Source organism: Halteromyces radiatus (genome assembly GCF_025201355.1).
Source record: "Halteromyces radiatus strain CBS 162.75 chromosome Unknown BX664scaffold_3, whole genome shotgun sequence".
Classification (NCBI taxonomy): domain Eukaryota; kingdom Fungi; phylum Mucoromycota; class Mucoromycetes; order Mucorales; family Cunninghamellaceae; genus Halteromyces; species Halteromyces radiatus.
The window spans coordinates 1-21,188 of record NW_026251689.1 but is presented as its reverse complement, the minus strand read 5'-3'; the positions used below and the strand labels follow the sequence as shown (position 1 = coordinate 21,188).

General features: G+C 34.0%; 7 protein-coding genes across 7 annotated transcripts; 3 read left to right on the top strand and 4 right to left on the bottom strand.

Moving 5' to 3' along the window:
• On the bottom strand, window positions 1-4,595 carry BX664DRAFT_378375 (uncharacterized protein). The gene is made up of 14 exons (XM_051548824.1): window positions 4,498-4,595; window positions 3,868-4,384; window positions 3,462-3,776; window positions 2,779-3,390; window positions 2,533-2,712; window positions 2,392-2,468; window positions 2,172-2,304; window positions 1,703-2,106; window positions 1,533-1,616; window positions 1,337-1,428; window positions 1,105-1,281; window positions 766-1,048; window positions 563-670; window positions 1-479 (listed from the first exon to the last, which is right to left on the bottom strand). The coding sequence occupies exons 1-14, from the start codon at window positions 4,501-4,503 to the stop codon at window positions 192-194; spliced, it is 3,276 nt and encodes a 1,091-aa protein (XP_051400911.1). The 5' UTR covers window positions 4,504-4,595; the 3' UTR covers window positions 1-191.
• A 910-nt stretch (window positions 4,596-5,505) lies between these two features.
• Window positions 5,506-8,172, top strand: BX664DRAFT_276731 (dipeptidyl peptidase III). Its single transcript, XM_051541336.1, has 5 exons — window positions 5,506-5,879; window positions 5,962-6,306; window positions 6,362-6,657; window positions 6,731-7,473; window positions 7,579-8,172. Exons 1-5 carry the CDS (start codon window positions 5,623-5,625, stop codon window positions 7,996-7,998), a joined length of 2,061 nt encoding a protein of 686 aa, XP_051400910.1. The 5' UTR covers window positions 5,506-5,622; the 3' UTR covers window positions 7,999-8,172.
• Window positions 8,173-8,312: 140 nt separating this feature from the next.
• On the bottom strand, window positions 8,313-9,430 carry BX664DRAFT_357000 (Rof/RNase P-like protein). Its single transcript, XM_051547925.1, has 5 exons — window positions 9,390-9,430; window positions 9,233-9,288; window positions 8,786-9,140; window positions 8,595-8,696; window positions 8,313-8,509 (listed from the first exon to the last, which is right to left on the bottom strand). The coding sequence occupies exons 1-5, from the start codon at window positions 9,397-9,399 to the stop codon at window positions 8,367-8,369; spliced, it is 666 nt and encodes a 221-aa protein (XP_051400909.1). The 5' UTR covers window positions 9,400-9,430; the 3' UTR covers window positions 8,313-8,366.
• Window positions 9,431-10,186: 756 nt separating this feature from the next.
• Window positions 10,187-11,126, top strand: BX664DRAFT_87839 (40S ribosomal protein S6-B). Its single transcript, XM_051549775.1, has one exon. It carries the CDS (start codon window positions 10,315-10,317, stop codon window positions 10,945-10,947), a length of 633 nt encoding a protein of 210 aa, XP_051400908.1. The 5' UTR covers window positions 10,187-10,314; the 3' UTR covers window positions 10,948-11,126.
• Window positions 11,127-12,665: 1,539 nt separating this feature from the next.
• BX664DRAFT_384021 (uncharacterized protein) lies at window positions 12,666-14,489 on the top strand. The gene is made up of 5 exons (XM_051549156.1): window positions 12,666-12,719; window positions 12,816-12,976; window positions 13,439-13,584; window positions 13,798-13,858; window positions 14,220-14,489. The coding sequence occupies exons 2-5, from the start codon at window positions 12,927-12,929 to the stop codon at window positions 14,404-14,406; spliced, it is 444 nt and encodes a 147-aa protein (XP_051400907.1). The 5' UTR covers window positions 12,666-12,719; window positions 12,816-12,926; the 3' UTR covers window positions 14,407-14,489.
• Window positions 14,490-15,013: 524 nt separating this feature from the next.
• BX664DRAFT_371354 (uncharacterized protein) lies at window positions 15,014-17,740 on the bottom strand (the record flags this gene model as incomplete). Its single annotated transcript, XM_051548651.1, has 3 exons — window positions 15,014-15,650; window positions 15,725-17,342; window positions 17,508-17,740. 3 exons carry the CDS (start codon window positions 17,738-17,740, stop codon window positions 15,030-15,032), a joined length of 2,472 nt encoding a protein of 823 aa, XP_051400906.1. The 3' UTR covers window positions 15,014-15,029.
• Window positions 17,741-17,783: 43 nt separating this feature from the next.
• BX664DRAFT_384019 (uncharacterized protein) lies at window positions 17,784-18,920 on the bottom strand (the record flags this gene model as incomplete). The annotated part of the gene is made up of 3 exons (XM_051549155.1): window positions 18,524-18,920; window positions 18,081-18,429; window positions 17,784-18,017 (listed from the first exon to the last, which is right to left on the bottom strand). Coding segments are annotated over exons 1-3 (903 nt in total), but the record flags the coding sequence as incomplete, so codon positions are not given.
• Between the last annotated feature and the right edge of the window lie 2,268 nt (window positions 18,921-21,188).

Genomic DNA, 21,188 nt, shown 5'->3' with positions numbered 1-21,188 from the left:
GTACTGAATGCCTTTATTAAAGTGTATCAAATGATTCTTATATATAGAAATATATAGATATGAATAGATGACAAGATAATAATAAATGATGATGATGATGATGATATATGAGTGTGTGTATGCATGTATGTTTGTAAAGGTATTGGAGGAATATACTAAAAAAAACAGTAAATAAACTATGGATATAATAACTAAGAATCAATAGCCCAATTGGCAACATATGAGAAACCTGTGAACTCTTGTTGTTCTAGTTGAGTGAGCATAGCGTTGACAGGAGTCAAAATGGGTATTTCACGAGTAAATTCTTCATCAAAGTTGGAAGTATCAGCACGGCCAGCTACAGTCGGTAAAAAGGGTGGAGGAACCTTCTTTGCAAGTACATCGTCCCAGTTGATCCCAGAAAAGAAAACATGTTGTCGTACTTCATGTCCATCTGATTTACTTGATCCTAGTCGTCGAGCAGGATTTCGTTCCAGAAGCTAAAATAATAATAGTAATAATAGAAAAAACACATGTTACAATGGTTATATAGGATTCATTTCGTTTGGTCCTTTCTCTTTACCTTTTGACAAATAGATACACAGTTTCTTGACATGGTAATGGGATATAGGATTTCATCTTCTAACACAGCATCGAAGATTTCATCTTCATCTTCACCTTTGAATGGAGACTAAATAAATAAATAGATAATAATGATGATAATAAAAAAGAAGATGAGAGATGCGTGCGAATTTTTTTTTTTTTTTTTTTTTTGTTATTTCTTACTTGTCCCAGGAGCATTTCATAGATCAACACACCAAAGGCCCACCAATCCACTGCCCTGCCATATCTTTGTTCCAGTAAAATTTCAGGTGCCATGAATTCAGGAGTTCCACAGAATGTGTTTGTTGTGTTATTATGGAAAATGTTTTCTTTACAAAGACCATAATCTGCCAGTTTGATATGACCATCCAAGCAAAGCATGATGTTGTCCAGTTTGAGATCACGATAGATAATACCATGTTTGTGGAAGTGTTCCAAAGCCAAAAGTACTTCACAAGCATAAAATCTACAACGAAATCATCGTAAGATCCTTTCCTTCCTTCTTTTTTTTTTCGCTCTTACCTTGCGCGCTTTTCAGAGAATTGTTCACGCTGAATATGCATCATAAGATCTCCACCACTAATATATTCCATCACAAAATATATTCTTGTTTCGGTTTGGAAAGTAGAATGTAAACTTACAAGGAATGGATGTCGTTCTTGATTGGCCACCAAAAATACACGTTTTTCTGATCGAGTACTATGATAATATTTGCAAATTAAATATATTTCTTTCTTTTCATATTAATATATACCTGTCTACTTCATCATTGTCAAGGACGAATCTTTTCTTCAGGACCTTTATAGCATAAAGTTCATTGGTGTATTTTTCTTCTGCTAGCATCACCTATTGTTGATTATCAAAAAAAAAAAAAAAAAAAAAAAGAATGTAATGTTGAGATTCATTCACAATTAAACCTTTTTTTTTTCTTGTTCGTCTTGTTCCTTTACCTTTCCAAAGTTGCCTTTTCCCAAAACAGCAAGAAGATTGAAATCATCCAATCCCACTCTACGACTAAGTTGTACCGGGGTTGTCTATAATATATATATATATACATATATAAAGTTAGTCATAGTTGATCAAGACTAAGAAGCAAGATGTTATCATGTCATCCTTTTACCTTTCTTGCCACTAGTGGTTGAGAGAAACGTTTGTTGAGAGATGCTTCAGAATTGCCAAATAAAGCAGAGATGGATTGGTACGAGCTAGAATCAAAAGTAGCAGAAAAGGGTCGACCTTGAGCTGTATTTGACCGAGGAGGCATGGCAGATAATGAAGTTGGTAATGATACTTCTCCAACGGAAGCTAGTGAATTATTGTAAAAACTATCCTCGCGTATTGGTTGACCTTGTATCTGAAGTTGACCTGACACGGTAGTACTGTTCCTTGGTAAATCAATAAGTTGACTACGCCGATTATTGGCTGCTCGCATCTCACTAAGCATAAGGTTAGCTGTTTCCATAGTCATACCACAAAAGTCTGGAATAAGATGAGCACATCTTGTATGGCAAACAATATCGCATTCTACATAATCATACCAAAAAAGAAAAGGGATCAGGATCAATTATTTATTTCAATTTTGTGCTTACCACAACATTTTTGAGCGCCACGGAAACCCAAAGATAACATCGAGCCACAGTGACAACACCAATGAGCACCAATAATTGTAAGCCATTCAAATCTATGTGGGATCCGATGCCGAAGAGCATCTGCATCATCTTGCTGTTGTAAGAAGAGACAAAAAAAAAAAAAGTTGAATTTAGATTGATTTCACAATGATTTCGTAGGATCAAAATTCTTTTGACTTACACTAGCAGATTGTTTTCGAGATACACACTTGGTGACAACATTTGCAAAACATTTCTTGTGACATGCCATTCCACAATCTACCATAATATATAATTCATAAATTAGATTCATCATTTTCAACATTTCATTTTATGTTTTTACCTTCGCATTGATATGTCAAATTCGTCATAAAGTCACCACATAAAGCACATTTCATAATATGATAAAATCTTCTTGTCACAAATTGGTGGCCATTCAGTTCATGCACTTCGCCTTTTCGTTCACGTACAGCACCAGCTCTTCCAAGTTTATCCATAGGTCGTCGATTACCAGCTTCTCGTACTACAAAAAAAAAAAAAAATAGATAAGTCCAATAATCTCCAATACATGTTTTCCGTCATTCCTTACCAAAGTTGATATGAAGATATATTCTTCCCACAGGTTCAACATCAAACCAAGCATGTATTCCATCTGAAGAAGGTTGAAGTGTCATGTCACTGTTTTTCAAAGAGTTATTTGGGAGATGGTCGCTATTGTTGTTGTTGTTGTTGCTGCTGTTATTGTTGTTGTTATTGGATTTATCCACTGATAAAGTTGAATCGACTGCGATAGAACAAGTAGGATCTCGATGTTGTTGGGCCACATCTGCAGAAACCCAGTTGGTATCTTGTTGATCTTGATCCACTTTTTGTTTTCGTAAGCTTTCAGTAATATCAGATATTTTGAGCCAAAGTAAACCAATAGGAAGTGTGCGTTCACCAGATTGATCGTATACCAAAAGTTCCAATTCTGTTGCCTTGTCCACATGCATTTCGAATGCGTCCGTCCACTTATCTACTTTTGAGCTACGTGTACGACACTGCGTGCTGCCGTCTATTTTCACCATGACCACAGTTTGTCGAATACGGAACATCCTTGTTGGTGCATGTGCTAAATCTTTGGCTTCAATAATTTTGAGTTGTAATTTTCCAGTGACTGGTCGTCGCATCCCAGCAGGAGCTCTACTATTCGATCCATTTTCTGCATGTATAAAAAAAAAAAAATAAAATAAATAAAGTTGTTCCAGATACATCGTTCTTTTTTTTCTTTACCTAAGATTTCTTCGGCGGTCATACTTTTGATATCATCAGTACTATCTACATCTTCTTCTTCACCAAGATAAAGATCTTTGTATTTCCTAACCGCGGTTGTAAGTAGGGACATTTTTTCATTGCTTTCGGCTTGTTTTTCTTGAATTTCAGATTTAATCCTTCGTTCGGTGGTAGCTGATGAATGAGGGTTATACGTTTGTGATAAGTTTTTAATTCCCATTTGTACTTTCTTTTCCACATCCACTTTATATTCCAAATCGTGTAACTTGAGTGATACTTTTGCACGGTTGATAGGCGTATCAGCCTTTAATAAATCTTATATAATAACAATAATAATAAAAAAGAAGGTTGTGAGTGTAACAGGGAAAAGAGAAGAAATAAAAAAAAAATATGTTATACTTCTTACCTAAATTGGTGTATTTCTTTCTATAATGACTATCATTGACTGAAAGGGATGAGTCGAGTAACACAGAGGTGTTGTCGGTACTGTTGTTGTTGTTGTTGTTGTTGTTGTTCGTTTCACCTACCAAACCATCCAATGAAGGAAAGAAAGCCGAGTTGGGAGATTGTGTCAAAGTAGGTGAAGGAGTAATAGGAGAAGTAGTTGAAGAAGAACCAGTTTCAGAAGGCATAGACAACCATTGATAATTTTCTTGAGATGACATATCATTGGCGTCATCAGAAGTAGGAGGAACTTGACTTGACACGCTTGATTGAGTGGAAGAACGAGTAATTTTGTGTTGTAATTTTTGTAGTTCGTTGGTAAAATAGTCGATATAACGTTGAGCTTCTTTAATTTGAGTATCACACTGTTGTTGGGCATTTTGGTCAGTAAGCATGGAACGTAGTTGAATGGCCTTTTCTAAAAGTTGTGTATTATGTTGTATTTTTGCTTGAAGTTCTTTGACTTGACTATGAACATCCTAGTTTTCAATAATAATAATAATAAAGAAGCCCCTTAGTTCATTTTTACCATTCCAAGCCCTCTTTTTTTTTTTTTCTGTTTAATGAATATTTTATTTCGTAACGCACATACCTCCATTTTATCAAGGATAGTTGTTTCCAAAAAAAATATAAAAAAAAAGTAACTGGTTTGAACAAAAAAGGAGGAAGAAAAAGGGCAGGTTCTCCCGCTTTTCTCCTTTTTTTTTTTTTTATTTCTGTGTGTGTGTGTGTGCGCTTTACAGTTTATATTTGGATTCCGACCACCCGTGTTTGTCGCTAATGTCAACTTTTTTTTTCTAGCTCCTCTGAATATACCGCGTTAAGAAAGGATTCTAGATGATTATAATGAATGATGATATCTATACGAGATTTGTGAGGTTCAAAGGTGATAGATAGAAGAAGCCTTTTTTTTTTTTTTTTTTGTAATGTCTCCCTTTTGCTCTATCCACTCGCCATTTTTTTTCTTTTCTTTTCTTTTGTAGTTTCTTTAGATATCATGATCAACATGTAACAATGCATCATGAATTGGTTAATAATGAGTTCTTACCTATTATATTATAAATATGCAAATAAAATTTATATATTTGATGATTAACATGGTAATAATAATCGATTTTCTCTTTTTTTTTTTTTTTTCAAACACAGAATGGGTCAGAATGATATACGTGTAGAATCTTAAGATCAATATATATATCATTAAAACCATATGACAAGTTTTATTTGAAATAATAGTAACAAAAACTAATGCAAAAATTTGTGCACAACATGAAATTCATTCACAGCATTTAAAAAATTGTTCCTGAATGACGCATCTTTTCTTTTTTTTTCTTTGCTTTGTAATATCACTTTTTATGCTAAAAAAGAAAATAGTCATATGACAAAATCATCAAATTGGTTGTACCTGTTTTACAAGTGCCCTTTTTTGTTTCGATATATGCGCTCATTTGATTGGGTATAATCATAGGTTTTTAATTATTATTATTGGTTTTTGACGGGAAATCAATTCCGAAAACCGATTTTTTTTTTTCAGTGCCTAAAAAAGCCAAAGATTACTTCTTCCGGATTATTCTATTTTTTTTTTTCTTTTTTTTTTTTTTTTAATATTTATTTTTGTGTGTTTCCCTCCTTTTTCTTTTTCTTTTTCAACATTCTTTCTTCTATTTTATCCAGCATCAAGTCTCGTCATCAAACGAGCAAAATATTATTATATAAATCAATGTCTACTGCTACTTTTCGTTATTTGGCGGATTTGAAGGCTCCTTTTTCAATTCTTGAAGCCAAACCTTTTTTTAACTCTTTGGACAATATACAAAAGACTTATGCTCACCACATGTCGCGTGCTGCTTTTGAAGGAACTCGTATTATTATTACTCAAACTAATCCTCGAGCCGAAACTATCTATGATTTGATTCTCAAAATATTCTCAAACAAACAAGGTCAATTGACGGATATTCAAGCTCTCCAACAAAGAAGGTAAAAATCATAAACAAAATAATAATAGTACTTCATTTCGTTCATATTTTCTTTCTTTTTTTTTTTTGGTGAATATTATTAGTGAAGTATCTCCTGAAACTTTTGAAGATCTACTTCAATACTCTGGTCAGTTTTTGGGTAACCTAAGCAATTATAAATCTTTTGGTGACGAAAAGTTTATCCCTCGTATTTCTGTCAAGGATTTCGAAAAGGTAGTGGCTGCAAGTGAACTCAAAGAAGAAGCATTATCTCTTTTCAATCAAGCTAAGGACGAAATTTACAACGTGGAACCTGTTACTCGCAATTTGCTTGGTTACCCTGACGATGGACAACTTTCTGGTTATTATTCTGACAACATCACAAAAGATGATATCAAAGCTGTACAAACTTATTTGGAAAAAATCAATATTGATCCTTTGAATACAAGGTATTATTGTGGATGAAGAAAAATAATGTTTTATTAATAATTAATTTTATGTTAGATTATTCAAAACTGACAATGGTTATGACTTGGCTATCGCTTCTTCTGATTTCAAGTCTGAAACTCATATATTGGAAAATGGTACTCCATTAACATTGAAGTATGGTGATTTCCACGAGCAAATGACCAAAGTCGCTGAAAATATTCAATCTTCTATTCCGGTGGCTGCCAATGACAATCAAAGGAACATGCTCAACTCTTATTACGATTCATTCAAGACTGGATCCATTGAGGATCATATGGAATCTCAACGACACTGGCTACGAGATATTGGTCCACTTGTAGAAACGAATATTGGTAAAGATAAAAGAATATGAAAAATATGGTTCTTGTAATATATCTATATTGATTTTTTTTTTTTTTTTTTTAGGTTTTATTGAAACTTATCGTGACCCTCAAGGTGTTCGGGCTGAATGGGAAGGATTTGTGGCTATGGTGAACAAAGAACAAACTGAAAAATTCAACAACTTGGTCCAACAAGCTCCTCTATTTGTATCTCGATTACCTTGGCCTGATACATTTGAACGAGACACCATCAACAAACCTGATTTTACCTCTTTAGAAGTACTTTCTTTTGCTACTTGTGGTATTCCTGCTGGTATCAATATTCCAAATTACACACAAGTAACACAAAAGCTCGGCTCCAAAAATGTATCTCTTGGAAATGTGATCTCAGCATCCTCACCTGGTGAAAAATTCCCTTTTATTGTTGCGGAAGATCTAGACTTGTACAAAAAACTTCGAAATCCGGCATTTGAAGTACAAGTAGGAACTCATGAATTGGGGCACGGTACTGGCAAACTATTCAATGAAGATACAGATGGAAAATTCGACTTTGATCAAGATAAGGTGATTCATCCATTCACCCAACAACCTCTTAGCTCATGGTACAAACCTGGACAAACCTTTAGTTCTGTATTTGGTGGTATTGCTTCTAGTTATGAAGAATGTCGTGCTGAATGTATTGCATTGACTCTTTCACCTGATGATGATATCTTGAAAATTTTTGGATACGAAGGTCAAATGGCTGAAGATATACTTTATGTGATGTATCTTAATATGGCTCGTGCTGGTCTGGCAGCTCTTGAATATTATGATCCTATAGCAAAGAAGGTAAACAAACAAACAAACAAAAAAAAAAAGGAAGTAGCAGAATGTTTTGTTGAGAAGAATCATTCATATTTATTCTTTTTTTTTTTTTTTTTTTATGATATACAGTGGGGTCAAGCTCATATGCAAGCTCGTTACGCTATTACTAGAATCATGATGCAAGCTGGTGATAATTTCTTATCTATCAACAAGACAAAGGACGATGAAGGTATTGATACCCTAGAAATTCGATTGGATAGATCAAAGATTCGTTCTATTGGACGACCAGCTGTTGCTACCTTTTTGGAAAAACTTCAAGTATACAAGGCAACGGCAGACGTAGAGAATGGAAGCAAGTTATATTTGGAAACCACTAGTGTACCTGATGATTGGGTAAGCATGCGTGATACTGTGATTCGAAACAAGCAACCTCGCAAGGTCTTTGTCCAAGGAAACACCTTTATTGATGATGATGGTCAAGTTATCTTAAAGGAATATGAAGCATCCCCTATTGGTATGATTCAAAGTTATATTGAACGTTTAGTATAGATTTTATTCTTGTTGTTTTGTTTATATATATTGTTATGCTATGTCAATCCTTTTTTTTTTTGTCTATTTGTATATTCCTTGATGGATAATCATATGGAGAAATGTATTAGAACATAATATCAATATAAATATATATTTTTTTAACCATTACTTGCTGATTATTGACAGATTGACGACCGTAATAATAATATCAAAGACGATAATCATAGATGTCAATTACTGAGGACTTTTTTTTTTTTTATTATGATGATACTATAAAATAAATATTCAGTATGATACAATAAAAGTATAGATATGATATTGAAAAGTATATACGACTTTTTATTGCAACGAAATGAATATAATACAAAATGCAAACTTTATCTAAACTATAAATCAATGCTTGATTTAACCTTGAATTTCTTCGCAGCTCTTTCTGCAGCTCTAAATTGTAATTGCTGTCCATATAAAGTGAATGACTGCTTGCAAGCATCCGTCTTGAGAAGAAAGATAGTTCCAGCCTTTGGTACTTCTATAGTAATTCAATAAAAAGAGTTCTATCTTCAATATTGATCCGTTTCCATACATTTGAATTTTTTTTTTTTCCATTGACTTACTTTTCAGTTTATTATCCTTTGTTACGATGGAAAACACGTTCATAGTTTCTTGTATCATGATACCAGTGGTGCCAATAAATAATGGATTTTTGCTTTTCGTCACTACATAAAAAAAAAAAAAAAAGAAATGAGGAATTATATATATATATATATATATATATATATATCCAAAAACATCAATTACACTTTACCTGTCAGAATAGATCCATGTAAATCCGCTCTTAGAAGTCTTTGGGCAAATTGTTGAACAGCTTGAGATTCGGTTCCACCACGACTAGATTCCCATACATCTTTCATATAACCTTGCCATAGCTGATGAAGAGGAAGGAATAGATCATACTTGATATATGTCTTATCAATATCATATACTTTCAATTGTCGTCGTTCACGCGCATTGAGAGGTCGGTTTTTGGCTTTTCGTTTTGGTTTCTCCTTTGGTTTGACAAGATTCGCTCCGTCCAGGTAAACTGGTCGCATGTCCTTTAGTATTGAAGCTGGTGTTGAGCTACCAACAATGAATTCTTTGACTACAGACTTTACACCACTCTATCATAAAATAAAATGAAATAAAAAAAAATAAACAAACTAAGTCAAAGGTTGTAACATAGATCAAGGAATAGGAGAATCTCTGAACTTACAATATTTCCCAATGCATCTTTGCTTTTGCCTGTCAAAAATGTATAGAGGTCAGCTTCTATTTGGAAGAGAAAAAAACAAAAGAGCAATTCAATTAAAGTTCATATCAATGATTAAATGCTTTTTTTTTTCTTTTGCCTTATTATTTTATTCACTTACTTTTTTCCATTTGGACAAAGGTATATATTTATTATGTATGGAAGAAAAAAAAAAAAAGAGAAAACTCTAAAAAAGAAATCTTTTTTTCTATTGAAAAAGCAAAGGCGGAAATTGAATCTCTCGAGCCAACCACTTTTTTTGGGTGGATTTCAAAAAAACAAGCCCAACCGCAAAACCATTAATCCATCTCTTTTTCCACTGCAGCAATATGAAGGTAATGAATACAACCGATTAATAAGTACCTAGTGGATATCAATAGCACAAATACGATCGATATATCAATTTAATAGATAGATGAATGAATGAATGAATGAATGGATGGATGGATGGATGGATGGATAAAAGATTAGTTAATCCCTTTGGTACTGATGCTATTGATGTCCACTTCTTTTTGAATGCGAATTTTAGAACTTTGTTACTCACGGTCTATCAATTTATATTTATTTACTCTAGCTTAACATCGCCAACCCGGCTACCGGCTGCCAAAAGTTGATTGAAATCGACGATGAACGTCGCCTGTAAGTAAAACCACTTTTTATTTTGTTTTGCATACAAGTCAAATGATAGGGTGATATATCGTATGATTATGAAAACGGCAATGACGACAACAATAACACCAAATGTAATCATCCATTTGCGACGACGCACTATTTCGTTGAATAACATCATTTGATTTGAAGTATCAACACGACGAACTATGGAATATTTTCGTTACAAAAAAAAAAAGAGAAGGGGAATACGACCGGAGAACTTTTGACAACTTTATATTTGGATTTCACCTTTTTCATGATTTATTGTCGCTACAACCTTGATATATCACCCTATTACGAACAACTGATCATTGAATATATATATATATATATACTGACGTTGATTGATCTTTTTTTTTTCTCTCTCTCTTAGTCGTGGTTTCTACGATAAGCGTATGTCTCAAGAAGTATCTGGTGATGCTCTTGGTGATGAATTCAAGGGTTACGTCTTCCGTATCTCTGGTGGTAATGACAAGCAAGGTTTCCCCATGAAGCAAGGTGTTTTGTTGCCTCATCGTGTCCGTTTGTTGTTGTCCAAGGGTCACTCTTGTTACCGTCCTCGTCGTACTGGTGAACGCAAGAGAAAGTCTGTCCGTGGTTGTATTGTTTCTTCTGACTTGTCTGTCCTCTCCCTCGTGGTTGTCAAGCAAGGTGAACAAGATATTCCTGGTTTGACTGATACTGCCGTTCCCAAGCGTCTTGGTCCCAAGCGTGCATCCAAGATCCGTAAGTTCTTCAACTTGTCTTATGCTGATGATGTTCGCAAGTATGTGATCCGTCGTGAAATCCAACCCAAGAACCCTGAAAAGAAGCCTTTCACCAAGGCTCCCAAGATTCAACGTTTGGTCACTCCTGCTACTTTGCAACGTAAGCGTCATCGTCGTGCCATCAAGCGTAGACGATGTGAAGCCTCCAAGGAAGCCGAAGCCGAATACAAGCAATTGCTCGCCAAGCGTGTCAAGGAAACCAAGGAAAAGAAGTTGGAACGCCGCCGTACTTCCTCCATGCAAAAGTCTGCTTCTGCTTAAATCAACAACAACAACAACAACATATAGTATCTCTTTTTTATCATTAGTGTTTTGTTATCATATTTGTTTTTTATTCAATAAAAACTTTTTCTTTATTATTATCTCAAATGGACATCACAGATCGCTTTTCTCCTATCTAGGCTAGAAAGCATATAATAGGTAGATTTACCTTTTTTTTTGTAATAAACATAATTATTAGGTCAAATAGGTAGAATTTAGGACTTCTATATAGAGTTGAATAAAAATTGGTTTTCTAGGTAGAATTTAGGGTTTCTATGTAGAGTTGAATAGAAATTGGATATTCCAGTCCTAATTTGGAAGGAGCATATTTTGCCCACAGGCTCGCTGAGCGAAAATTATGCATTGCCAAATAAAAAAAGGACGTTTGTTTATTTTTACTCTTCTTCTTCTTCTTCTTATTTTTATTTTTATCACATTATTGTTCTTTTTTCTTCTTCTTTTTGTTATACGTTTACCTTTTAAGACAAATCAAAGTAAGGTATGGAAACAATAATAATAAACGATTGTTTATACATATATTCATTGTATTCATGAACTGACTGAATCATTCTTGTTTGCTGTGTGTTTATACCTTTTAGTTAAAACAAGTGAACACAAGTACTTTTAACCTGTTATATGCTGTATTACTCATGTTTAATAAGGTAAATCCATTTCATTATGCCACCAACGTTATATGACACTGATCTCTTTTTTTTTTTTATTTGAATCTATACTCTAAATACAAATATGACGATTAAAGTAAGACAAACAAAAAAAAGATAATGATACAGTTGTTCTCTAACCTTTTCTTCTTTTTATACACGAATCATTCCAACCTCTTTGCTATATCCTTTTCTCTATGTGCTTTTACAGACACTCACTCTTATTAATTGTAAGTTTCAAAAACAAGTCCTTTCCTCTTCTTATTTCTAACTTTACTTTTCTTCTTTTTTCTTTTATACACGTTCTTTCGACCTTGATGTTTTTACTACAACATCTGTCCTTCTCGGATTATCGTTCTTTCTTCTTCTCATCCTTCTTACTTGGTATCCTGGATAATGATTATTACTGAATGTACGTCTGTCAGAAAGAAAGAAATCTAGATACACGAAGATTGATCATTATAGTTTCATGTCAATAGGATACTACGAGAAGTAGCTATCTGTCTGGATCAGCGAAATGGATGAACAGGATGTATTATAGGATTCAATTGGATTCGACTTACAATCAATTAGAGATATCTTCTTGGTCTTTTTATCTTATTCTGGCTTAAAGCGTTAGTGATTCCTTTTACTATCACACTTAGTATACAATTATACACATTTACATTCTTTTTGTTTAATAAAATTATATTCATTGTCACTATTTACAATCATCACTTTTTTTTTAATGTTATCTATCATTTCCTTTCAGACAACTGTTTATGTGCCTGTGTTCCTTAAATAAATTAAATGATATGAAAAAAAGAAATATATTATGAAGTCGTTCTCTTTTTCATATATTTTTTATCACTTTTTCTTTAATATTAAAAACTAACCTTACTTCTTTGTAAATACTTTATTCTCATTAGTACATTACAACATATTCTTTCTCTCTATTATATATTACTTTGGCACATCGCCTTTACCTAGTCGGACTTTTCGTTGCATTTTTATTTATTTCGTTTCCTAACAATTTTCTTTTTCTACCTTCTCTTTCCTTTCCTCTACACTCTTTTTTTTTTTTTTTACTCCTGCGCACTTTGTTCGTGTCTCCATATTGGCTCATGATAGGTAACATATAAAATACAATGACAAGTAATGGATTCTTATTTTATTATTGTCAATTTAAAGAAATAAATAAAATAATAATAATAAAATAAAAAATAGTATAAAATACAATTAGTTACTTGTTTTATAGTTAATTCATTCTAGTGTCTACAATTTCAAGACCTCTTCTTGGTTGGGCTCTCTCTTTCTTCGGATTCCATTGCACAGCCAATGCAATTCAATTATGCACAAGTACTTTTGAAGGTCCTTTTTACTGCTTGGTTAGTCTTCCTTATGATATTTCAAAATTTCTTTTCTACTTGTTTGGACTCTCTCTCTCTCCCTCCCATCTGTCGCTCATTGTGGTGATGTTCTCTTCAATATCTCTTTGCTATTTGGTTGGACTCTTTCTCTCTTTTGCTTTTTGTATCTGTAGATATTAAGATTGTCGTCTGTAGAGCCGAACTAGTAAGTTGTACAAAAAAAAAAAAAAGAGGATCAACCGATATTACATACAATCACTTGCTTCTTTCTTTTTTTTTAGATCCTTCTTTTTATTGTATTGTTATTGATACATTGACACTGGCGCATGATCCAAGGTAATATGTATATGTAAAAGAAGAAAAAAAATGAATAACATCGATGGATTACTACTCATTTTGTTGATTCTTTGTTATCTGTTAGGTATCAGAATAGTGGTCTATAAGTCAACTGTCGGATGGTCATCATTACTTTATACTTAGCTTTTGGTCAGACGAAGATCATGGTGCATTGATCTTTGTTTGTTTACGGGCAATGGACTTGGTCGAGGATGATCAGTCTCTAGAGTCGTTTATGAATCTAGTGACTGAATTTTGTGCTCAAGTAGGTGGAGGGCAAAATGCAACACGTAGGAAATTCAGTTATTGTCTGTTGATCGTGTTGTTTCTTCCTGGAGTCCTTGTTAAGTCCTGACATTTGCGGTATTTGGTTTGGAAAGATCATTGAGGATCATATCAATGACTGATAGTGGAGCGCTATACGTAAGACGATACAACTATCTTTCTTGATGATCTGAAATTGTCTGATATCTGCATTTGGCTATCCTTTATTTCTCTCCGAGCCAACTGTTATGATGACACTGGGTTTACTGGTGGTACAAAACGTTCGATGGTGCAGCCAAGGTAACTTGTACATAGAAAAAAGAAAAAGAAAAAGAAATAAACATTGATGGATTACTACTCATTTTGGTGATTTTATTTATAGCTTGCTAAATTATCGTCTATATAATAATGGTGATACAAGCATCCAATGATATAGCCAAGGTAACATTTATGTAGAAAAAAGAAAAGAAAAAGAAATAAACATTGATGGATTACTACTCATTTTGTTGATTTTATCTGTAGCTTGCTAGATTATCGTCTATATAATAATGGTGATGCAAACATTCAATGATATAGCCAAGGTAACATTTATATAGAAAAGAAAAAAAAAGAAAAGAGAGCATTGATGGATTACTATGCACTTTGTTAATTTCATCTGTAGATTGCAAACCATACAACAAAGCCAAGATCGGATGCCTTCTACGTTGGAATGGCTCTGTTATCCAATTGAAGTGTCTGTATCAAATAAAATAGTCCTACCCAAAGTGCAAGTCATGATCGTTGTCCTGGTGATGGCATTAGTTGTGATTCTGGTCGTGTGTTCATGGATATTATCGATTATAGTGTAGTTACTTATTATTATAGTTATGTAGTATAGTTATGTAGTATAGAATATTTGTAGTGATGAAATAAAATTATGATTTCAATAGTATATTTGTACTGATCAAATGAAAGTCCTTGTTCTGGAGGTCGACCAAACCTATATTTCAGCCTTAATATGTCCTACCTAGATTTAGTATATTTTTGTCATAGATTTATTGAAGTCAAAATATTTTTATAATTTCTATCCTATCTATTTAGGGGGGGGTCCTAGAGGTCCTAGAATGCATATCTAGGCTAGAAATTGTATAGGAGTCCACTAGACGTCATAGTAAGTTTTCTGATGGATTGTCTTCTTCAAGGAGGGCAAAACTTGAATTTTGGGGTACAATTTCGAAGAGAATTGATTAGCCATGATCGTTAAATTCCAATTCCGTTTGATTACTTACAAAATTTGCCAGCATATCAAAGTATGCACGCGCCACCTCAATCAATCCAGAATGGGTAGCGTGTAATTATTTCAAGGTTTCGATATCGAGAGATATTTTTTTGACAATCATATTAATACTTGAGGTGGAAATATATAAAAAAATAAAAATAGATGAATAGGCGTTGACAATCGAATTTGTATTGTTTTCTTACCCAATAGTGTTTAATTCAAAGTTAAGATAGAATCATCACCAAACAAATCAGGATGCAAAGATTCCAATAGGTTCAAAATATTTTTGCTATTTGACTCTATTTTTGTTTTTGATTGTTGGAAGGCAGGAGGTGATACTTGATTGCACATTTGTGAGAATCCAACTACAACCATGTTGACACAAGCATTAGCATCGCGTGAAAAGGAAGCATAACCATTTTTTCTTGCATAACAATCAGGATTTGTACAAATAACAGTTCCAAGGTTTCGTCGTGGTTTTTGATCTTTATTGCGTTTCATTGGATGTATTGTTGGTTGATTGCAGAAACAGCACAACTTCGATGTTCGATATTCAGGAGTGGTAGCGACAATGGAATTTTGAGTGATGCATTTGATCAGATCCTTATGACCGCGACGAAGATGTCCACCTATTCTTAAGCCCGTACTTCTACCAGAATCACCGTAGAAATAGACCAGTTTGGTATCGCCATTAGGATCGTGAAGCCATCGGTTTTGATTAGCCACCTTTGCGTAAGCACTTTCTTTGAAAATTTTGCGTCGTCTTTTCATTCTTTTGGTCCATTTATCCTTGATATAAAATTGAGTTAATTTTTCTTGATCTTCCGTTGCAATCTAAAAAAAAAAAAAAAAAAAAAAAAAGGTGAGCCTTCTTCTATTTTTTTTTTTTTTTTTTTTTGGAGACTTACGGCCGCCTCGTATTTCTTCTTTCTAATGTTGAGTTCCTTTTGTAGTCTCTTGTTGTGGGACATTGCGTTTATTTGAGAAGCCTTGATTGGGATGGATGCAGTCTTCAATATTTCTTTTTTCAAATCTTGCGTAGCTATAGATTCCTCAAGATCTTGTAATTTTTCAAAGCGATTTGATAAGGCCAAATGGAAGGCAAGCTTTCTTGGAGTAACTTTAGCTGTTTGTAGCATAGTGACGAGACCAGGATCACATCCAATATACGCATACTGATTAGAACTTTGATTATCACCAGTAGTCGCCAACGGAGTCAAAGAAGTATTAGAAGCAGAAACAGAATCGTCTTCTTGATTAATGTTATCACCGTAATATGCGTTGTAGACAGCTGCTTTTTCGTTTCGTATATCCAAACTTTTGTTCTTGACTAGCACCAATTGACGCAAAATGGTATTTCGATTTTTTTTTAATTCTTGTCTAGTGTCCACAAGCTTTTTTTTGATTTCAGTTGGATGATGAACTTCTATTTTTCTTGTGGCCATTTTGATTTCTTGGTATAGTATCGAAGATTCATTATTTAACCGACTAATTTCCTTGCCAAGATCCAATAGCTGTTTATCCAAAATTCCAATTTGACTGTTGAGATCAATGTCCTCATCTCTTTTTCTTTTTCTGGCATTCGGCTTTGATTTCGTCGTTTTCCCTTTTTCATCATCGGTAGTTGCTTGTCGTTTCCCTTGTAAATGGACTACATCATAATTGGTGATTATTATACGGTGGTCGAATTGAAGGTTCATTGAGTGACACAGCGCTTCCATGTATTCAGTTTTGAAGAATGCCCCGAACATTTCGTCTGGATGTTTACGTGCTATTTCACTGTTCGTGATGGTTTGCCCATTGCCTAGCCCAACATCAAAGCCATACCGATGGAAAGGTTCAGGATCATCGCTACCACGTTGTTGTCCGCCCGCCCGAAATTTTAGACCACAAAAAAGATTGTAGATAGAGGAAGAATCAAGTATTAGCGGAGAAATAGAAGATGACTTGATTGTTGGAAGAGACTTTCGAGTAAATCTTGAGTATCCAGTTTTCGTCAGGATGTAATTGCATAACATGACAATTGGGTAATTGAGAAGTGGGTGGAGATCGACTTCTTTGTCATTCACAGATGGTAACACATATGGCGAGAGAAACTTGTAGATACGTTGGATAATAGTGCCTTCATGAATGGTAATATCAAGATGGGAAATATGGGCTTGTAATTCTTCAATGGAACAATCAGGTTCTATAGGATGATAAAAAAGAAGTCGTTTTACGAATGACACCATTTTCTTCAGACGCTTGTTGGAGGGTTCAATTTCAGTAGTAGGAGCAGGACTTGCGCTATCATCAACGTCCACTTCATCCTCATCGTCGTCATAGTCATTATCATCATCATCAACATCAGTATCGTCGCTGATTGGAACTTGGGCAGAGTCTTTTGTTTCCGTTGCATTTTTCATAGATGCTATCTTCGTTGCAATCATCGCCTTGAATCGCTCCACGTAAGCTTTCTCCTTATTTATATTTTGAATTTTGTTACTGTTTTGCAAACGATCAATTCTTCTTTGATGTCTTTTTTTTCTAAATTTCATTAATGATAATGTTATTATTTTTTTGTCGTTATTGTCAATTATTTGATGTTGTTGTTGTTGCGTCTTGTACTTCCTAATAAAAAATCAAATGTCAGTGATCTTTTTTTTTTTTTTATTCATTCTCTTTTTATTATTATCATTATTGTATCCTTACTGTTGCTTTTTTATTTTGTCTCTTTGTTGTTGCTGTCGCTTTGGAGCAAGATTACATCGAAAAAGTGCAAGCAATGCTTTATCCAGAAGATATGATACAGTATTTCCTTGGTATATATTTGAAATGTTTGTAGCGAATTGTTTGATAAGCGGGGACAGAAGCGTCTGTATGCCAGGAGGATACTTTGATGTATTTTTTCGAAGAATTTCATTGTCGATACTCCACACATCCATATTTGATGATGATGATGATGATGATGATGATGATGATGATGATGATGATGATGATGATGATGATGATGATGGTTGATGTTGTTGATTAAGTAAGGAATATATGTGCATGATATGTTGATCTGAGTAGAGGTCGAATATTCTTCGTTTTTCCGCACTGTCATAGGTATGTGTAGTCATCCCCTTCTTTACACTTGGTGATGGCGGTGAAAGAAAGAGGTGGTCGTCTGTTTCTTGCGATTGTACAGGAAAAATAGATTCTAAATTGACAGCAGCGCCACTAACAGGAGGAAGAGATGAATGAATAAAAAGAATGATTTCTTGGCATGTGAATTTCACTTACGTTGTTCTTTTCTCCATGTCCAGCTTTACTATAGTCGATAGCTCCGCCATAGCCGTTGTCACTTTCAATCTTGCCATTTCGATGGTTTCCATGATTATCTTCTTTTCGCTATCTTCTAGGTCAGATCGAAGACATTTCTTAAGTGTTGTTGATGTTGTCCGGTATACATATTCTGTTTTCGCCACAGTGCTGGTCGCAGCTACTTCAGGATTGTTTTTATGTAGAAGGTCGTCTATCACCTGGTCAATGTTTTCTCGAATATAATCGAACCAAAGAGGATGATATGCAATGCTCTCCGAGTCCACACACTTTCGAACTACCGCATTGTTAATTTGATCGTTGGGATGATCTATGATGTTGTAAAAAAAAAAAAAAAAAAAAAAAAAAAAGATGGATTAGCGATGATCATCGTACAAGTTGTGTATCATTATTCATTAGCTTACCAGCATTCCATTCATCGACAGTGTCATTGTATATTTTGGTCAACCCTTTTCGACGAAGTAATTTTGCTTGTTCATTGGCCACATAGTTTGTTTTGATTTGGTCCTTTGTAGGTTGTTGTTTTCTGGATGATTTGGACATTTTTTGAACAGCTGAATAAATTTCTCTTGAAAGGCGTTTTGGAAAGGTCTTTTTTATGTATAACAAGCATTCTTCTTTGTTGATTGGTTGTATACTTGTCGGTGGTCGTCTTCTGTCCGCTGGATGTATGGTTGCTTTTGTATATCTTGGATTGGTGTAATTGAGCACATTAATACGCGTCATTTGTATGAAAAATAAGAGAAAGAGAAAAAAAAAAGTAAAGAAATAAAGAAATGTAAATATAAAAAAGTAAAGAAATAAAGAAATGTAAACAATGAAAGGTAAAGAAATAAAGAAATGTAAACAAAGAAAAGGTGAGCTGCATTTTTTATCAGTAAAGATCGAACACCGACAGTAGTTGGATCTTTGTACCTAAATAAGGCAATTATGTCATAAATGTTGATGGTTTTGATAATGAATGATACCTTTTGTTATGAAAATGAAAGATGTAACACAGATGATCGTCCCAAAAAGGGTTTCTCCCAATCATTATTACTCTTTTTTTTTTTTTCTCCTTTCACTTTCTTTTCGTTTTTTTTTTTTATTTTTATTTTTTTCACTCTTCTTTTCATTTATATATATATATATATCTATATATAATGAAAAAATGCGGCTGATATTTTTCTTTCTTTTATTTTATTTATATTATAGCAATTATACTACGCATGCAACTCGATGTTTTCCTTTTTTTTTTTTTGTTTTATCCATTATGATGACGACGTGATCTTGCGATGGACCTTAAGGTAATGGCGTTACTTTTTTTTTGTTTGTGAAGAATAGTACTGACCTTTTGTTTTTTATTACTTTATTCATATTATAGCAACTAGTTTATCTATTAAACGTGGGGTATACCTCTTTTTGTTTTATTCACGTTGGCGATGACAAGGGAACCTCATGTTGACCTTAAGGTAATGGGCCTACTTTTTTTTTTTATATATAAAGTCAAGTAATACCAGTAACCATTTACCCTTTTTTTTATTTTATTTATATTGTAATAACTAGTTTATCCGTGGAGCTTGGTGTTTACCCTTTTTTGTTTTATCCATTGTCACGTACTGTGTCATCAATCATCGATTATCTATCATCACATATCATCCGTGTTCCTTTATTATCAATCATCGATCATATCGTAGGGTATATATTTTATTTAATAAAGTTATCATTGGGTATTCATATTTCGGAAGTGATTTGTGTGTCGTATTGTAACATCATCATAAAAGTTTATTTATGACCGAAGAATATTCCTTCTCTAACGAGCTTCTTCCACTGTCATATCGGTTAAACATGCAATATCCTGTCTTTGACGTTACATGGTACTGAAGGTGTGAATAGCATAAGCGGTGAAGTCAGCGACTTCGTTCCTTCCATCAGCAACTGCAGCTGATACCGTCAATTCCATTAGGTTGTCATCATCCAATGTGCTGTCATCCAGTGTTCCATTAGGTGTACCGTTATCATATTCATCTTCATCAGCAGAGTCGGCAGCATAAACATTGATTGCAGCTGCCAAAGAGTCGCGGCGAACGTAAACAGGTGTAATCAATTGATGATTGTAATGCTTCATATGAATATTGTTGCTGCTGTAGACGATCATCACGGTAAAAAAAAAAAAAATGGAACTGTAAGAAATAAAAGAATGCTAATAATAAAAAAAAGAGAAGTAATTAAGCTTCTAAGAACTTGACTGTACAAAATATGAATCAAAACATCAATTCGCTCTTTCTTCAATGATCTCAAATATGTCCCCTTCAGATTTCTATGCCAGGATTCTGCATAGTTGTTGGTGTGAATGTTACGATGACCCTGTGAAATAAAGATAAATTTTGGAATAAACGTTTTTTATTTTTTTTTTTTTAAAAATAAAACAACAAATGACTTTTGTATCTATCTAAGAGTAAATTTCTAATCTAATGCCCCGATTTTCACCATGCTGTCCCTTCTCTTTTTTTTTTTTTCCAATACATCATCACTCACTACAGTGTACACTTATCCCTTTTTTCACAAATCCCCAATACATCCTTCTTTTCAGCTACTTACACGTCGGAAAGCGTTTGACCATTCGTTCTTCTTCTGTAGATACTCACGATCAAAGTATACCAGTAAATCTGCGCAGTCCCATATATCTTCTTGATCCGTGCACCAAATGTTCAATTCATCGTACGCCATTTCGAAAGAATCCTCATCAGCAGCATGCATTAAATTCATCAGACATTCCAAGGCTTCTTGCCTACGAGCAGAGACCACAGAAGACGGCAGACGTTGGCCTTGGACCGGGTGAACCTTGCTAACAATGGCTTTTTTTCCAATTCCTAATGATATGCCACTGACAGATGTTGATTTGAGTACCACCACCATATGCGTTCCTAATAGCCCTGATTTCGGTATCACTGTTGTCAATCATTACCCATTGGGGAACATAGGCAAAGTCATCGCGCAGCCATTTCAACCAGAATTCGATCGGGGTATACGCTTCTGAATTTGTCAACATTCAGCATAGAGGCGATCCCTTTCCAGTAGCATCGCAAC